General features: G+C 43.2%; 1 protein-coding gene across 1 annotated transcript in view; it reads left to right on the top strand.

The window, feature by feature from the left end:
- Nucleotides 1–18,672, top strand: part of Ros1 (ROS proto-oncogene 1, receptor tyrosine kinase) — a 104,118-nt gene that overhangs the window by 65,770 nt on the left and 19,676 nt on the right. Inside the window, 12 exon segments of the mRNA XM_087190217.1 lie at nt 2,688–2,890; nt 4,348–4,490; nt 5,333–5,382; nt 5,385–5,465; nt 5,468–5,565; nt 5,630–5,806; nt 7,893–8,061; nt 8,744–8,861; nt 11,708–11,898; nt 13,947–14,030; nt 17,195–17,330; nt 18,457–18,619. Of these exon segments, the coding sequence (XP_087046343.1) occupies nt 2,688–2,890; nt 4,348–4,490; nt 5,333–5,382; nt 5,385–5,465; nt 5,468–5,565; nt 5,630–5,806; nt 7,893–8,061; nt 8,744–8,861; nt 11,708–11,898; nt 13,947–14,030; nt 17,195–17,330; nt 18,457–18,619 (1,613 nt within the window).

Consider the following 18,672-nt stretch of genomic DNA (forward strand, 5'->3'; position numbering starts at 1 on the left):
TGCCCCCATGAGAAACTAACCACAGCCCAACATTCTGGATTTTATCAGATCTAATTTCAGTTCTTAATCCAGAGGCACAGGCTTACTAATTTAGACCTGCAGACTACTTCCCCTCCTCTTCATCTTGTTACTACATAACTACAGGTTCATTTCCAGCAGTTTCTTTTATTGAGTAATCATGTCTGCTTATCAAGAGAAAATTACCAGGGACACTGCAAGTCATAGAATACAGACTTTGTATTAGTTTGTATTTTTTAAAAAGTACATGTAACACCACACAAATACACATTCATACATATATACTTAAAAATAAAAATCCTAGGTACAAGTTCCCAATGATGAATGTAACTGTATTGTATACCTAAAATGTACCAATAAACTTAATGAAAAAAAATCTTTTAAAAAGAATAAAGCTTAAGATAGAGAAAAAAATTAAAAAACTAAAAATAAAAATCCTACAGGTAGCATGAGTTTTTATTACTGAAACTCATGAAAAATATGAAAAATATGATACTGCTGTCATTATTTCCTTTGAAAAAAGTACCAACTTCGTTTTACAACTTTCAAGGTACATTATTGAGAGTACTTTAGCTCCATCTGCTGGAAGTTTTAAGCAATTACCTATTACCATGTTCCTTTTTCTCCCAAGCCACTTCACGTCTTCAACATGTATAGGATTAAGAAAAACAAACAAGTATGGAGAAACTCTTGCCCTGAATGCCATTTACAGTGCTTGATTGTATCTTACCATATCTGTTAAATAATGAGAAAGCACCAATCATCTTTGAATCGAATTATTGCTGTGGATGCTACCATGAGGGTCCTATTCTCGCTTTAGACCAGAAGTCAGCACAGATGAATATTATATAAACATTACTGGAGCCAGAGAGTGGACCACTTTGTAACTTTAGTAAAATTATCCTTCTTCAAACTCCTATTCTGTTCAAAGCTGTTTTCCCAACTCCGTTCACATTCCCTATTCTTGGTAATTTATGATGTGGTAATTTGTGATGGTTCTAACTTGAAACATTCTTTCCTGCATTTTGGAATTCACATTCAGAGCTCCCAGATGAGATCGGCATTATTTTCCCTAATTTTTCAACAGCTCACTAATGATGCTAATAATAGCTCACGTTTTTCAAAAGCTCACAATGTGCCTGAGGTGGAGTCACATGTAAGTATCTGTGAAGCAGACACTGTCTGTGTTTAGAAGAGCTGTAGTAAACAGCTCAAGGTCAAAGAGTTAGGAGGGAAGCAGCAGGCTTGATGGAGTCATTTGGCTCAGAGACATTTCCTTCCTAACTGTCTCACTTGGTGAACGCAAAGGACGTACTTTGTTTTGATAACACCCTTTCATAAATACTACAGCATTTTTTAAGCAGCTACAATGTGTCAGGCTCCCTCCTGGGAATCTAGGGAAACAGTCTTAGCCCAAGAAACTTCACATTCCAGTGGTAGATAAATAAAGCGACGAAAGTAAACTGAAACCAGTCTGATGTAGCTAGTGCTGTGGTGGAAGATCTAGGCACGGTAAGAACGGAGTGGACGCTGTGCCCCGAATGCTGTGGCCCAGGAGAGGGGCTGCCATGAGTCGAGCCTCGGTGAGGTCGCTCCAAACGAGGACTGTCGGGTGGGATTGGGGCACGGTTTGCAGGCAGAGGGATGTGTTTGAGTGAGGGTGACTTAGCAGAGTCAGGGGTGGGGTTGAGTGTTGGCAAGGAGCCAGAGTAGAGTGTGCTGAGTGATGGGAAAGGGCGCTTCCCTGGGGCGGGGCTGTTAAGTTCCATGGAAAACCACATTTCAGTTGCGTGCGCCTTGTGTTCTGTCTGCGAGATGGTGCTACTCCTTCACGTCACTCCACATGGGACATGATCAGAGTGAATAGATGGGAAGCTGCATTTGGTTGCCAGGGTTTGAAGTCCGATTTGAGAGGTTCTCCTCAGCCTGCAGGGTGACAGGTGCACCATTCCTCCTGCAGGCTCAGGGTGGTGCGCCCCAGAGTGAGGGTGCAGCACGTTAGCTGTGTGCCGTGGCCAGGCAGCTCCCCTGCGCCACCAGCCTCCTCTTCTATTCCCCGGGGCTGCTCTAGCCCGTCTTCCAGCCACTTCCTACAGGAGGACTCCTGCCCCTCTGGACTTCACGTCAGCATCCTGGGCAGGGGGCGAGGCAGGGCAAGGGTGTGGAGGCACCAGTTTGCCCTCAGTGTAGCAGGACAGCCACTGTTCTGGAAGCCCTGGAACAGACTCCCACTTGCCTCTCGTGGGGTGTGCTGTGTCCCATGACTGTCGCAGACTGTTTCCCTCCAGGCATGCCAGCTGGGGCGATGCCAGACGTGCATGAGCTCGAGGAAGAGGGGTGGGCACTGGGTGGCATCTCACAGCATCTGCTACACACATCAAAATGCAGTCATTGTCATTTCTTCAAGGACTGCTATTTCAAAAGCATTTTCCTATTTATTCTCTCAAGCAAGTTATGTGCTCTACAAATTTCTTTCTTTTTTTTTTTTTTGGTACCGGGATGGAACTCGGGACCTTGTGCTTGGGAGGCAGGCGCCAGAACCACTGAGCTAAATCCCCGGCCCTTGTGCTCTACAAATTTCTTTCTGATCTTTGATATTACCCTTGATGTTAAATAAATCTATCATTCCTCTTGTACATGTATTGATCTTTCTTTTCTTCTTATTTTAGGTAAAGCATTTCTGTTTCTAGCTTCACATACAGCGGAACCAGCTATACTTAATGCCACCAATAGCAGCTTCACAGTCGCATTGCCTCCAGCCAAGACACAGCATACTTGGAATGGCCTCTCTGGCCCAACCCCAGCACACCTGGTTTATTATGCAGAACTGAATGGAAGCACAAACAACTCTCACCTGAAGTAAAAAATACTGGTGAGACCGAAGCTAGTCATTTCTGTGTTTGTCACGAGAGGCCCTCAGCCACAGCAAAGCCTTTCCCATATGTTCTGAGGTGTACTACTCTGCAGGCCTTACAGCTGCTGATTCATCAAAACACACTGTGCTCCACGCTTCTTGCCTGGGAGTAGGTTGAGCTGTGAGGACATATATGAACTCTGGCCAGTTGATGAATAGCCATGGTAGCAAATCCTGAGTGTTCTGAAATAACTGAGTTGTTCCCCTCTGGGGTTTTCTATCCCCAGAGTGTTATGAAGACTTCTTTTCATGGCCAATCCAGTAGATTGAAGATTGAGGAGTAAGAAGTGAATTGGGCAGAAAGAACACTGCCAGCTACTTGTTCTTCCTAGCATTTATATAATATAACCATTGAAAACTATATTTTGTCTATTTCTCATATGTTGTGAAATGCACAGCTATACAAGGACTATGTCTTTTTAAAAATCATGATCTTATCCCTAATGGTTGCATAATGGTTGGCACTGTGTCAGGCATTCACCAGATGTTTCTTGAGGGAATGAATTGGCACCATCACTCCAACACTGGCATTTGTGTTTCACATGTCCTAGTGATGAGGAACTTACATGGCCAAATGGTGTTTTTTTGTTTTGTTTTGTTTTTAGTACCGGGGATTGAACTTAGGTCCTTGCATTTGGAAGGCAGGCGGCAGAACCACTGAGCTAAATCCCGGGCAAAAATTCTTTTTTTTTTTTTTTTTTTGGTACCGGGGATCGAACTCTGGTCCTTGCTTTTGCGCAGCAGGTGGCGAAACCATTGAGCTAAATCCCCAGCCCCCAATATGGTGTTTTTGCTTGGCTTTATTTAACCAGTTCAAAAGGTGAAACTGACCATCATCTGTTGAACATTACATACTGTACACTTTGTCATAAACTATACATGATTCCTTGTCACTTAAAACCTCATAGATGATCCACCGCCTGCCTCACAAGCTCAAGGTCCTGAGTTCGATCCCTGGTACCAAAAGAAAACAAAACAAAAACCTCATAGATGATTCCAATTCAAAGTGAGGATCATCCTTTTTACTCTCTTAAATGTTACTCCTAGGAATGATTAGACAACATTGCTTGATTTTGTATTGTATTCACTACGTGTCACAACTGTATAATATCATCTTGCTGAATTTCCAATGCAATGCCAGTAACATAAGTGCCCTCTCCAGGGAATTTAGCTTTGTGTGTGAGATGATGGTTTGCAAAATTGACCGAGGACTGGCAATCACTTGGCATTTATTCATGGAGACGTTCAACAACTCAGGTCTGGGTAAATTAAGACCGTGATATTATTATTAACAACCTAGAATTAAAATATATTAAAAGTTTGAGTCTTTAAGTTTTTTCTCTTTGGTTAAATAATTTCTATACACTTGTATAAGATATGAAAATAAGCTATTGACTTCTAAAAATTAATTACAGGAATCTCAGGAGAGGATAGCTCTTATTGAAGGTTTACAACCATTTTCAACATACATAATAAAAGTGGCTAAAAAGAATTATTATTCAGATTCTCGAGAACACTTACCGCTGGGACAAGCTATCTGGGGAAAGACTAGAAGTGGTGGTGAGTCATGGCTTGGTGTGGGTTCTGAGGAGGAATTTGTGTTGTATGTGGTGTGTATGTCTGCATTTGGTTTCTCTTTTTTTTTTTTTTTGGTACTGGGGATCGAACTTGGGACCTTGTGCTTTTGTGGCAGGCGCTGGAAGCACTGAGCTAAATCCCCGGCCCTGTATTTGGTTTCTTTAAATCTGAATGCGGAATAGGATAAAACAAAATAAAATTTATTTAAAAAATGGAAACAAAAAAATAAACTAAACTAAAAAAATCTGAATGCTCATTAACAGGTATTATGTGAGCTTTTAAAGTTTAATAAGGAAAATGAATTTGTGGAACATATTTGGACCTTGACCCTTGCTCTAACCAATGAGTACTATACCAGGAGAGAGAGCGACTGAGTCAGGGTTGGCCAGGAAACGTTTCTCGGCCCCACCACACAGTGTCGCCCTCTCTCCATGTCCCACGGTTCTCTACGGGGGCTCAAGGGAAGGCTCTTCTCTGTCTGTATTGCTCTGAGCCCACTGAGAATTAAAGCAATGGACACGGCTGTCCTAGAGAAAATAGCTCTGGCATCTGAAAAAGGATGTTTTAAGAGGAGCTGATTATTTTTTCAGATGCTTCTGATGATATTCACACAGCTCATCTATTGGGTGATCCATTCCTCGTTGCACCCTGGAGATGGAATCAGAGACCAATTTGGTCATTAAGCAAAAGTGGGCGAGAGCCTGTCCGGCCGCAGCGAACTCACTGTTCAAGAGGCTGATTTCCTTCAGCCAGCCAGGAACCCTCCCCTTTCCACCCTGGAGGGCAGTCACAGCACCTCTCACCTGCCATTCCACTCACTTCGGTTCCGGGGGCCGTTCAGTCCGTTAACACGACTGTGCTGTCAGGCACCAGTCCCTTGTGTCCCGGAGAGAATCTCAGCAGCCGAATGGGCCTGGAGAGTCAGTCCGCTGTCAGCTGGCAATCTCGTACCTGCCCTCATCCCCGAGGCTCCTCTAAGACAAAGCCAGTACCCGGATGCAAGGCTCCCTGTCCTGCTTGCGAGCCTGTCTGGTGGACAGCTGTATGGTCTGAAGGCACAGAGTGGAGTGGGCACTTCTATTGCCATTCCTGAGCTCATCAACTATTCTCTCCTACAAGGTTCTGGCCTGCCACTCCGAGGAAGTGCGGTGCACTGAGAGTCGCCCCGTCACTGCCAAAATGCTTGGCACACCAGAGAAACCGCATGCCACGGCTCTGGAGAACGTTAGTTTGCAGTTAGATTGGAAGGGTCCACCCAATGGCAACCTCATCCGATTTTGGTTTGAACTCCAAAAGGTAGAATTTTTATGCAAATCTCAATTTTATGACACAGAGTAAATCGAAAGCTTTTTCATGTATCTATTGTCTTGTATAAATCAACAATATATTTGGCAAAATTCACTGATTCGAGTTTGACATGTAGAAGCAGTAAGTCATGGGGACTAACCTCTGATGCAAAGAATTCCAGCGAGCTCTTAAACAGCTCTGTCTAAAGGAGTATGAGTTACAGATTATGAATTACATAGAATTTTATTTAGTATGGTTTTTCTGGTTTGAAGTCCATAACAGTTTGATGTTTTCTATGAGAAAATAAAAGAGAGAAAGAAAGAAAGAAAGAAACAACAACAAAGAAAACAAAACCTTGTTTAGAAATGTCCTTTCAAGCTGGCATGGTGGGGCATGGCTGTAATCCCAGCACTTAGGGAGGCTGATGCAGTAGGATCGCAAGTTCAAGTCCCACTGGGGCAAACTTGAGACCCTGTCTGGAAACAGAAAGGGGCAGTGCTAAGGATGTGGCTCAGTGGTGGAGAGGCTTTGGATCTCATCCCTAGTGCTGCAAAAAAAAAAAAAAAGTCTCTTCAACCACTTGGGGGCTGTGCGGCCTCCATAGGTCATTTAGAAAAAGCACAAAGCTGAAAACGAAAGCTCTGTGGTCTCTGCATGTGTGGCCACCTCAAGGGCAAGCGTTACGCGAGGGGCACTCGGGTCAGGCAGTGGCCGCCAGCCAGGAAGCTCTGCCTCTGCTGAGTGAGACGGACCTGCTGGACAGAGAAGGGCAGCTGGGAATGAGCCCAGCCCCTCCAGAGACCTCGAGGCACAGGAGTGACGGGTGACGAGGGTAGGTGTCTTCTAAGTATTAATACGTTAGAAAGGAAAGAGGAATAACGTGATAAATCATGATTTCCTGGTCTGGAAACCGGAAGAAATTAGAACACAAGGCTAGATTTCTATCTAGATTATAGATTTTTCTTTAAAGAAATCACAGGCGTGTACAGAAGAACAGATTCAGCTTAAGATTAAGGAGACACAGGTAGTTTTCCCTTGGTACATTTTTAATGGAAGTCCACGAGAACCATGGTGCTCTCAGACATCCTGACAAATTTCAGTCGGAACCAAACATTTCTGCAGCTCCCGTCTGTGAGACGTCGGAGGCCAGACCCCCACGCATGGCCCAGGTGGCTCGCGGCTCCCTCTCGGTGGCCCTCACCCCTGCTGAGGGCGGGAGCCTGGGTCCCTTGTGATTGGGGGAGCCCAGCTCCTCTCCAGATGGAGGCAGAGGTACGCTGGCTGCTGCTGTGAGGCCAGTGCTGGGCGACCTCCCTGCAGACATCCATCTCCCCTGCCTATCAGGAGCCCAGGGGATTTCTGGGTGCGGAGGCGGAATGCTGGTCACCTGGTCCAGTCTCTTCTGGTGACTTCTGCTCTGGACCATTGGATCATTACAGAGGCAGGACAGATGAGAGCTAGTAGTTTGTACCCAGGAATGAATCTCTCTCTCTCCTCTCTCTCTCTCACACACACACACAGACACACACACAGACACACACACAGACACAGACACACACACACACACACACACACTCAATTCAGAGTAAATATTGCAGATCTAATGCCTCTCATTAAGCTGTACGTCTCATTGCAATTGATGAGTTTAGTACAGGCGATGCCACTAATACCACCATTTCTATTTCTTTGTTTATTCTGTTTCCTTTATTTCTCCCTACTTTTTTTATTGATACATTTTAGGTATGCAGTACAGTTACATTCATCATTGGGATCTTGCACCATTATAGGAGTCTCTTGGTTCTTATTTTTCCCCCTTCCCTTGCCCTCCCTTCACCCCTCCCACCCTTCCCTATTTACAAAGACTTTGTTGCCATGTTTTTCCTTTTCTCGTATTTATTCCTTTCCCCTACCCCTCCCACTTCCCCTTCCCCTTTGCACCTTTTCTTCTCCTTGCTTTTTATAACAGTGGTGTGCACTCCGTGCAGGTGCGATAGAGAACATTCACAGCCCAGTAGGAAATCGGTGTCATGTGTCTCTGAGGAAGCGATGTGCCCTCTGAGTGCTAACTGAGAAAGAACGTGGCTTTTCCCCACAGTGGAAATACAGCAAGTTTTCCCATGTCAAAGCTTCCTGCAGCCAGGGTCTCGCCTATGTCTGCAACGTCTCAGGTCTCCAGCCCTACGCCTCCTGCAGGGTCCGAGTCGTGGTGGTGTATACGGCAGGAGAAAGGAGCGTCTCACTGCCCGAAGGCTTCCAGACCACAGGTAAGCGTCACACGGACGGCTCTCAGACAGCCCGCAGGCATCTCAGAGCTTCTCGTCCCTTACTTTATCACCCTACAGGTCGGAGTTTTTCTTTAGAAAGAGTACATTACTGCTTTTAGAGCTTAAGTGAAGAAATCAGTCAGGTTTTACAGGCAGTAATGAGATAATTCTAGGGTGGTCTTGTGCGATTCTGAACAGGGAAAAAATTTTGCTCCTTTCAGTATTCAGGTTTCCTGTCTAGCTATGATATTTTGTAATGAGAAATATATTTAAAAGGGTAACTGAGTGCTAAACAAATAATTATTAAAGGATTTCTCTATTCCAGATGCAAAAATGAGAAATATAACAACTCTATTAATTAGTATTCTGAAAGTTATACCATAATTCCATATTGATTACATAAGGATAGAGGAAAATTTTCCAAAACTTATGACAGTTTTCTTTATTTGCATTTATCAGTTATTTTGTGTCAAGCTGAGATAGACTGTTAATCCTGTCACTAATCCATCTAATCCATCACTATTAAAAACTTCAGATGCTCATTTGAAAAAGTTCTTCTATCAGAATATTCCTGAATTTTCAAACTGCATTTTTCTTTCCTTAATATACTCTACAGAAAGGTGTCAGTGGAGTATATTTCATACTTCTAGTATATCAATCAGTATTTTCTTTTTTCCCAAAGCTGGAGTCCCAAGCAAACCAGGCATTCCCAAACTATTAGAAGGGAGTAAATGTTCAATACAGTGGGAAAAAGCTGAAGATGATGGGAGTGGCCTTATGTATTATCTCCTTGAGATCAGGTAAGTCTGTCTGCAGAAATGCTTTATAAACTTCAGAGGGTGAAGGAGTTAACTATAAAGTGATCAAAAGTAAGAATATTTATGAAAATGTTTACACATAGACACAGAGGACCTTTGGCCCATGGGCTTTGCATGTATCACTGTGTTCTCTGCTCAGCAGGCAGAGGTCAGCCTTGGCACTGATTATAGGGCACAGCACATCATTCTCAGAAATCAGCAGCAGCTCATTAAAACTGTAGAGAAATTATTCAACCACAGGCTCATGCAACCAAGATTAACTTAAGTCTATTCTATTTAAGAAGTGGAGCTAATGTGTGATGTCAGGTGATGACATCCATGTGATCTTCTGATCATTTGTTTTAGAAAGTCTGAATACACTCTGGTAAAAACTGGCAATGAGCTTGGTAGTTTTCAAACTGTAACTTAGGGGAAGGGCTGAAATGGTGTGAAGCATATAGGTCCAATGAACTTCTCTATTGGGAAAATGGCAGTGTGCAGTGTGCTCCCAGGACTGAAAATGTGCTCTCAATGAAGACAGGTCGCTTATGAGCAACCTCATGGGGTACATGGGGAGCACAGTGAACCATAGTTGGCCCAGAAGGGCCGTTTTCCTTCCAGCTTGAGGGAAGAGTTCCAAATTCCAAAGACACTCCCCTCACGGGACTATGAAACCATCTTTTAAGAAGCTCCCAAGGACAAAAGTCACTTCCATAATTATAGTCTGGGCAACTTGAGCTCTAGATCTATTTTTGCTTCATCTTGCTCTGGCATTCCCGTAACCCTAACAATTTTTCCTGCTCATGTGGAGAATTCCCTTGGCCATAATTCTAACTGAAGCCTTCATGAAATGTGTTACTGTTTTCCACGCACAGTGATGTATGTTCTGATCTGCAGAACTGCCTCAGTGGCCTGTGACTATAATTGCTCTCAACAGCCAGGCCACACCATGGTTCCTGCTAGGACCCCTTTAGTGTGCTCCCCTCTTTAGCACCTTCAGGACATGATTTCATTGTGACAGTTTGTATGTTTCTTGCTCAGGTCTCCACTGTGGACATATGGACTGTAGAGTGACAAAATAATAGTTCAAATTTAAATATCTCTAAGTTGGCTCTTTAGTCAGGACTTTCTAGATGGACTCTATGCACTTGCTCATGGTACAGTAGTAGTGCAAAGGATGTGAACTTTGGAGCTGAACAGGTATTTGAATGAAGATCATCAACCAGGTACCACCAACTGGGTGATTTAAGACAACAGAAATTTGCTCTTAAGTTCTGGAAATGAGAAGTCTGAAATCATGGCATCAGCAGGACCATGTTCCCTCTGAGGACTCGAGGGAAGGCCTTTCCTTGCTCCCTAACTTCCCATGGTTGGCAGACATCCTCAGTGCTCCTTGCTTCAACCTCTGCCCCCACCGCTGCCTGACCGTCTCCTCGTGTGAGTCTGTGTCCACATTCCCCTCTTTTCATATGGCCCAGTCCCTGAAGCAGGGGCCCTCCTAATCTGGGGTGGTCTTATCTTGACTTGGTTTCATCTGTCAAAATCTTGTTTCCAGACAAAGTCACATTCATGGGTTCTGGTGGATACGGGTGGGGCACGTATTCGATTTAGCACATAGACTATATTTGAATCTTCCCTCATTTTCTTTTTGTGAACTTAAGTTTTTTTTAACCTATAAAATGAGTTGGTGTGAAAACTCAGTGAAACAAAACAACATACATAAAGCACTGGTACAGTGTGCTGTGAAAGAAGGCGCTCACACAACATCCAGATTTTCCAATGTCTTTGTTGGTTAGTAGCCATGAAGGGCTGCTTCAGAAATGTCTAGAGGCCTCTTTCTTTCAGGTTAGAGTTGTCTAACTAATAACACTGCCAGTGCTAACCCTTGCATAAACGCTCTCTGTCATAGCTAGTTGCTCAGGACGACCCTGGGCACAGGTGTGACCGGGTCTGCTGCCTTCTGCTCTTGCCCCTTCCTCGCCCTCCTGAGCTCAGTCCCCAGTATCCTGTTGCTTTTTCAGGACAGCCACTCGTTGCCAGGAGCACAGCCATGTGGCACTGCATCTCCCCAAGCTCACAGTGGCCTGGCACCAAGTCCTACATGTGCTGCCATCTGAAAAGCTCTATACGGGAGTGCTCGCTCCTCATTGCCAGAGAAGACGTTCTCGGTGTCGAGCTTGCCTTCAGTCAGTGATGCTGCCAAAAGCATTCGGCTTTCTTCCTTTGAGCCCAGGGCTACGTAGGTTAGCTCTGAGGCAGAGTTCAGACCAATACAGAAGGAAGCAATCTCAGTATAACAACTCTGATCACCGAGCTATCACACATTCCTTATCAATTTTATACTGCGTATTTTATCCAGATATAGAGTAAGTTACAAATAACAATAAGAGACTGAAAATTAAGAAAAATGGCAACTTCTCATTAAAAATTATGAAGTGAGGGGCAGGGATTTAGCTCAGAGGTGACACTGCCTGCCTCGAAAGCGCAAGGTCCTGAGTTCGATTTCTGGTAACAAAAAAAATTATGAAGTGATTTTCTTATGTGTTTGGAATTCTGAAGAGATTTCATATATTCTAAATAGTGGGAAAGTGATTGTCAGCTTTCTCTTGGTGTTGATTCTTCGTGACATTTTCGATGGGCTCAGTTGGCTGGGTCCTGCAGCAGAGAATGACTTTATAGACCATGATGCGTTCTGCAGCCAAGCCATGAAGGAGGAGTGACATTAAGGGTGAGGGGTGAACAGGCAGCTCTCTGGAGCTGTCTATAATGCAAAATCTTAGCAAACTAGAAATCACGCATATATTCTCATCTGTATTTTCTGCATTGACTATTTACTGCTTCTTTTTTAGAAAGATCACTTCAAATGACTCACAGAACCAGAATTTAAGGTGGAAGATGACATTTAATGGATCCTGCAGTAGCATTTGCACGTGGAAGTTCAAAAACCTGAAAGGAACGTTTCAGTTCAGAGTAGTAGCTGTAAATCATCTTGGATTTGGTGACTACAGTGGAGTCAGTGAAAATATTATCCTAGTGGGAGGTATGTCGCCATGTCTGTCCACCCGCTGGCTTTTTGTGTAAAGGTTCAGTGATAAAGGGAGGTATATCCTTGATGTTAGAAAGAGATATGGTTGGTGAATGTGTAGCTTATGATCCCAACTATTAAATTATCCAGCTCATGTGAAGAGATTGTTATCATCATGTCATTTTTCTCCTCAGTGACACTCAGCTGCTCCTTAATGCCTGTCACATAAAGTCCATGCTCCTAAATAAGCTTCCGAGGCTGCCCACAATTTGGTCTTTATCCATCCAGCCTTTGATCAAATTCCTGTCCTCTCACCTTACACACAAGAGGCTCAGAGTCACCCTTGTCTCTTCCCTGATTTCTGTCTCTTCTATTGTGCACCCTGTTTGGGGTTATGATATAGTATCTTTTTAATCATACAGGCTGGAGAGCTCAGTGCCACCTATGACTTTTCTCCATCCCGTCACCAGGTTCTATTAATTTTACCATCCCAGTTTCTCTCTGACGAGTTCCATCTTTCTATTTCCACATTAGGTTTCCTCATTAGCAGTGTCATTTCTTGCCTGTGTGCTTGGCTGAAGCACGTTGGTGACTGTTGATCTAGTTGAGACACAACAAGGTGGACCACTTGATGCATCTTTGAAAGATTCAAAATTATTCTTCATTTGCTGCCTTCAAAATCGACTATAAACTCATGACCATCCTCCAATTCTAGCTCATCTTCCCCCACATTTATCCCTGTGCTATAGCCATTGTAGCTGGCAAAAATCTTTGTATCACTAGGTCTTTGGCCTGGTGTTCCCTCTAGCCTAGAACATGGCCCCTACCACCTACCATGTGCTCCTTACCGAAGATCCCCTTTCCTTCACTTTCTGCCACTTCAAATTCTTCTCATCCTTGCAGACCTAACTTAAATGAATTCATTGGGATGTGAAACTGACACTCATTAGGAAAGAACAATTGTTTCATTTGATACACAGGTTTCACGTGAACAGCGGTGGCCAACCTATAGCACTCATGTGGCTTTTTTTTTAAGACAAAAGATGTTAATGTAGGAGTTGTTTTTTCTAAACCAAAACCTCAGTATTCAGGGTTAATTGCAGCACTGCCACTTGGCAATAAAGAAGCAGGTTTCGCGTGGTAGTGAGGGCTCATCTCCAGAGGGCCTGGCGTCAGGGCTGTGGAGCTCCCACTGCTCTTGTTTGTGTTATAATTTGTTATGTACACAAGAGCCTGGAAACAACCAAATAGTGCACAGTTCAGGCCGTGCAAGCTGTGCGTGCTCTCTGTGACCCGTCCTTCTGTCTTTTATGTTTGTCCCTCTGTTCCTGCAGTTCTAGGGAATGAACTCAGGGCTAAGCAAGCACCCTACCACTGCGCTACATCCCCAGACTTTTCTTTGTTTATATTTGAGTCAGGGTCTTGCTAAGTCGCCCAGCTTTGCCTCTAACTTGTGATCTTCCTGCTTTGGCCTCCCGAGTAGCTGAGGTTACAGGAGGGCACTGCCAGTCCTGGCTCTTTTTAAAAAAATACTTTACAAGTGAAAATTTTTTTTAACCCATTGGAGGCACTAACTTGGGCTGCAGCTAGATTTGATCAATAGACTGCAGTTTGCCAAACTGTTCTCCACATTTGTCTTCTCTCTGGAACCGAAACAAGCTGAGAAGGTTCTATGTTTTCTGTTTATTTCTCAGGTTTAGTATCCATGGAATAAATGTGTATGAAGATATTATAGGAAAATAGTAATCTCAACTATATAATATATGAAGATTGAGACACCTTTGTCCCAAATTCATTAAATGATATGCAGGTTTCCCTAGTCACTTTAAAATAGAAAATTGTATATTCCAATGAGTATTGGTAAAATTATTCTTTGGGGAAAAAAAGGGAAAAAACTTTGATTTCCTATGATGCATGTAACTTCACCATGGCTGATTTTAAAATTTCACAACTGGGTTACAAAAGTATAGTAGGAGCTAGCTGTGGCTAACCATTCTGTGTGTGCAGGTGGAGAACTGGAACCCTTTAGCTTTTTCTGTGAATTCTGACCTTTTTCTCATTAGATGATTTGTGGATACCAGATACAAGTTTTATACTTACCACCATAATTGGAGTATTTCTGGTTATTACAATCCTGTTCACCTTTGGTAAGTATCATGGATTTAAAAATAGGTAATAATCTATTTACTATATCATACTGCTTGATTTATAACTTAGTGTCTCTAATCTCCTATTCAGAACATGACTTGATTAAATAAGTTTATAAACTTCAGTGTCCCCTTGCCTCTCCTTTTATAACCACTAACTTCTGTGGATTTCTTTAAATCAAGAGGTGAGTTAATCCACCCTCTGTTGCTATGAAGGTTTACTTTGGCTCCTGGTCTTGCAGGTTTCAGTGATGGTCCACTGGCCTGGGTGGCACAGCACAGCGGGGTGTGTGATGGAGCCGAGCCCTCACCTCGCCTCAGAGCAGAGAGAAGGGAGAGGGTGGGGCTGAGCTCACCACTCCCTCCCAGGGGCCCCTCTTAGTGTTCCTGCTGCACCCCGTTAGCATCAAGCTGAGGACTAAACCTTAACACAGAGACCCTTGGGGGGCAGTCTGGCTCCAAACCATAGCAAGAAGTAACCATTTCACGACAAATGTAGCTATACATGCATTTCACGGCATTCTTCAGATAAACCTTTCACAGGGGTACCATATTTTAGCTTTCTTTAAAGAACTATTTGTTTCTGATTGGCTCTAGCAAGTGTTTATGACTTATGGGTTGAAATAAATAAAAGAAAAATAACTCTGGGTACAAAATAAACGTAGGATGAATGGGAGGCCAGTGACCATCTTTGGTTGGGGCAGCTCTGGTTTCCAGGCAGACAGTCTGCTTTGGAATGAGCAGGGCCTCTTCACACAAGATCCATTTCTGGCGCAGTAGCATTCACTCCTGTTTTCGGATGTCTGCTTGTTTATTTCAAATCCCTGCTCCTTTACAAATGACCAGAAACGCGGAACAATTAGTTTGTGTAGGTAGAAAGTTAGCTATTTCCTATTACTCATTTTATGCTAATGTGCTAGCCCTAAAAATATCCCCTCTTTTCTAAAGATTGAGTTTAATGATGAGAAAATACAGTGACAACCCCAAAAGGGATCGTCGGATAGTAGGCATGCGGGGTGAGGACAGTGACTGTGTATCCCAGCTCATCCCTGGTGCCTCCTGAACATTAACAGCACTTTCTTTCAGTTCCCCAAATGCCTTGGTTTGGGTTGTAAGATATAAGATTCCCTATCTGTTGTTGATACTGGGTCCCCAACATACTGAAAGATTACAAGAAATGTGTGATACCAGGAAATAAACCCAAGCAAATATTCAGAAAGCTGTGGCTTCTTTTGCTTATAAATGAGAGAAGGTTACAAGGGGAAGTTGAGGGGAAGTTACGAACACAGCAGTTGAATTCTCCCAGGGTAGAGGAAGCCAGTGCTTCACGCACTCTACTACACATCCTTTCTTCAGAGCGGCTGGAGGGGAGCAGTATGGGAGAGCACGCTGAACTGGAACTGAGGCTTCACTCCACAGGTTTGGCTCCGACAGTAAGTGGAGCTCGTCTGCTAGCTGGGAACGCGGGACACTTCGGCTGGCCGCACCAGGATCGTAACTGTGGTTCCAGCTCATCTAGGCCTTGCACAGCTGGTGTTCGTACCACTCAGCAGGCCCCGCCAGAGCTACTCATAAGAGTGCGGTGTATTTGGCAGTTGGCGAACAGGCATGACTGCTGTCTGCTGTCCTTCGGGGAAGGAGTAGGGCATGAAGAACCCGCCTTCTGACCTTTGCCTCCTGTTGTACATCACCATTGTCTAGACCCATGGTTCTGCTGGGTGGATGAGATAATTTCAGACAGCTATTGCAGGCTCTCAAGACGTAAGGAAATCTGACTTTCTCAGGACTTCAAGGTCTTTTCCTTGGCACTCATGGATTTTTGAGGGTAGCTAAGCTAATTCAGATTTTGTTTTTATTATCAGTGCATGTGGTTTTACGTATAGGAGTGTGCAAATGAATGAGAAAAGACCGAGTTCTCAAACCAATGAGAAGTAGCAATTCTTTTTAAATTCATGTTGTTGTGAGAGCTCTCATCGGTCATACTTATAAATATAAAATTAAAACAGGCTTTAAAAATAAACATAGATAGCCTTTGTGTGGATGAGCAGTTATCCCTAATATGTAACGTTAGCTTTATGGTTGGGAGCAGAGGGAAATGAACAGCCATAGCATGCGATTGCTGAATTCAGGAGCTTGCCCCATTAATGGGGCAGGTGAGACATGTCTGCGCGGAAAGATAACTTGCAAGGCTGTAGTGAATCACAGGAGAAGTACAAGACATTGAGGTAGGAGAGCTCACTGCGGCACAAGTGGTCCTTCAGGCTCACAGATGCGACACCCACAGAGTCTGTGGAGCTTTCAGAAGGCATCGCCAGGCCTTTGTAGTGAGGAGAGGCAGTGAGAGCATTTCCAGGTTGAAATTGCTTAGGTGAAGTGCTTGCAGCTGTGCCCTTGTGGTCCCTCAGCCGAAACTGCACTGGAGTAAAACTCACAAAACTGTGAAATAAAGTCTCCCTGAACATCTTTGCTGTGTTTGGCTTCTGAGCCAATATTCTAGTATAGATAAGTGATCTTACTGACATAATTGTATTTTAATCTTTGAAAAATAACCCTTTCATCATTATGAAATAGTTCATTCTTATGATATGAAAGAGACAGTCCAAATTACAAATGATTCCACAACTGAGAGGACCACTGCTAATCTTCAATGGGCTTCGTTCCAGTATTTTCCTGCATATTTGAGTATATGTGTTGGAGTAGAACAGCGACAGAAACGTACTCTTATACTCTGTGTTATTATATTGAAAGCATTTTAAATGTACTTTTATATTGGAAGCATTATGTCAGGAAATGTTTGGACTCAGTGAATTTATTTCTATATATACAATTACTATATAAGCTGTTTTGGTTTATTTTGCCTCTAGTTTATGTAGTTAAAAGAAAGAAATTCTAATATTGAGATATTTCAATTCATTAGCAATTAGTAGGAAGAAATATAGTAAACTTTACTGTGAGAAGTGAGATGAAAAAGGATGCGTATAAATTGTATGTCATTATGTGGCATTTTACCTGGATTTAGTTTTTCCATTATAGGCGTATTTTTTCAATCAAGTCCTGTTATTCTACCAATAGTATTCTTATGTATAAGCATTTAAAAAGCGTTAACATTTCCTAAAGAAACAAAAAGCAGTATTTTATCGTCTAACTTGTCTTCTTTCTTATAGTCTGGCATAAGGGATTGAAAAATCAGAAGACGTCTAAGGAAGGACTCACGGTTCCAACTCCGGAAGTCAAAGAGTTGGCAGAGCTGTGCGGTCCGGTGGCCAGAGTGGGGCTGGCCAGTGCTTGCTGTGCAATAGAGTACATGGCCTGGACCCCTTTACAGAGCACGCAGGCAGAGGCTGGGTGACAGGAAGAGTGCTCTGCAGCCCCTTATGCTGGCATACTTACTAGTGACCCTTTCTTCCACTCTCAAGAGGGACCTAGGAAGAATAGTAGATTATGTGGTTATGCTATGAGAGAAACACAGGAAAATTAATTGGTTTTCAGTGCTTTGTCATGTAGTTCAAAAATACATGAAGAATATTGCACTGAAGAGAGTAGAGGGTAACATGGCTGGTTCACTAGAGATAATGTTTTTGAGAAGAGAGGAAATTTTAAGGGTCCTATTATGCCAATGTTGTTCTCTTTCAGAAATTGTATGGTGATTGCCTATAAAATTTCTTTAAGATCAATGAGTTTTAAATTTCTGTTGTCATAATTAAGGAAGATATTTAAGTGTATTTTTGCACAAGACACCATATCATGGTTTATGCAAAAAAGAATTATATAATTACAGGCTTGGCTTCTAGAGATTTTATAGTCCAAGACATGCAAACAAAAGATTTGAAGTAGGAACAGAAGTCACCTAAATCAGCTATTCAGAGGTGACTTTTCTTTGGGAAAATACTCATCATATCTGATATTCTAGAGTCTCCATTTAAAAACTTAAAGCTTTTTTTAAATTTAGCGGCTTCTTTACATCATAATATTCCAAGTGAGAAGCCTGGCTTTTTAATTTTTGTGGTCATAGTAAATTCTGTTTTACATGGGCAATCAGGTGTGTGAAACAAAGCAAAAGCTCATAAACCCAATGCATCTATGGCTAATTTGCAGTAGCTATTTAGACAAATTTGCAATCTAAAGAAGTTAATAACGCCTAACTTTGACAGAACTAGCTATGACGGCAGTCTCAAGACAACACACACACACAAGCATGTGCACACATATTTCTGTTGACGTGAAGATGCCAGGCAGTGAAGTGATGTGTTCAGTGTGAAAGGTGGTGGGATAGAGAAGTGTCATGGGAGCACAGCATTCCACGCCACTGCAACACGTGGAGTGAACAGGGCTGCAAAGGCCTGAGATTGCTCTTTCTCCCTCAAAAGCAACACAGACTCGTCAGCCGTGTGTACTTGGGGAGAACAAACACCTCGCTATTTTACAGTACTCTTCCGATCCAAGAGGAGATTGAGAATCTTCCTGCCTTCCCGTGGGAGAGGCTGACTCTGCGTGTCTTGTTGGGCAGTGGAGCCTTTGGAGAAGTGCATGAAGGCACGGCCGCGGACACCTTAGGAGTTGGAAGTGGAGAAACCAAAGTAGCAGTGAAGGTAGAGATCTCCGAACTCCTCAACCACCATCGTCATGTGGGTGCACTGTAATA

The sequence above is a fragment of the Heterocephalus glaber genome, unplaced genomic scaffold (assembly GCF_053883595.1).
Source record: "Heterocephalus glaber isolate CG9 unplaced genomic scaffold, H.glaber_assembly_v1.0 deba00001550, whole genome shotgun sequence".
NCBI lineage: Eukaryota > Metazoa > Chordata > Mammalia > Rodentia > Bathyergidae > Heterocephalus > Heterocephalus glaber.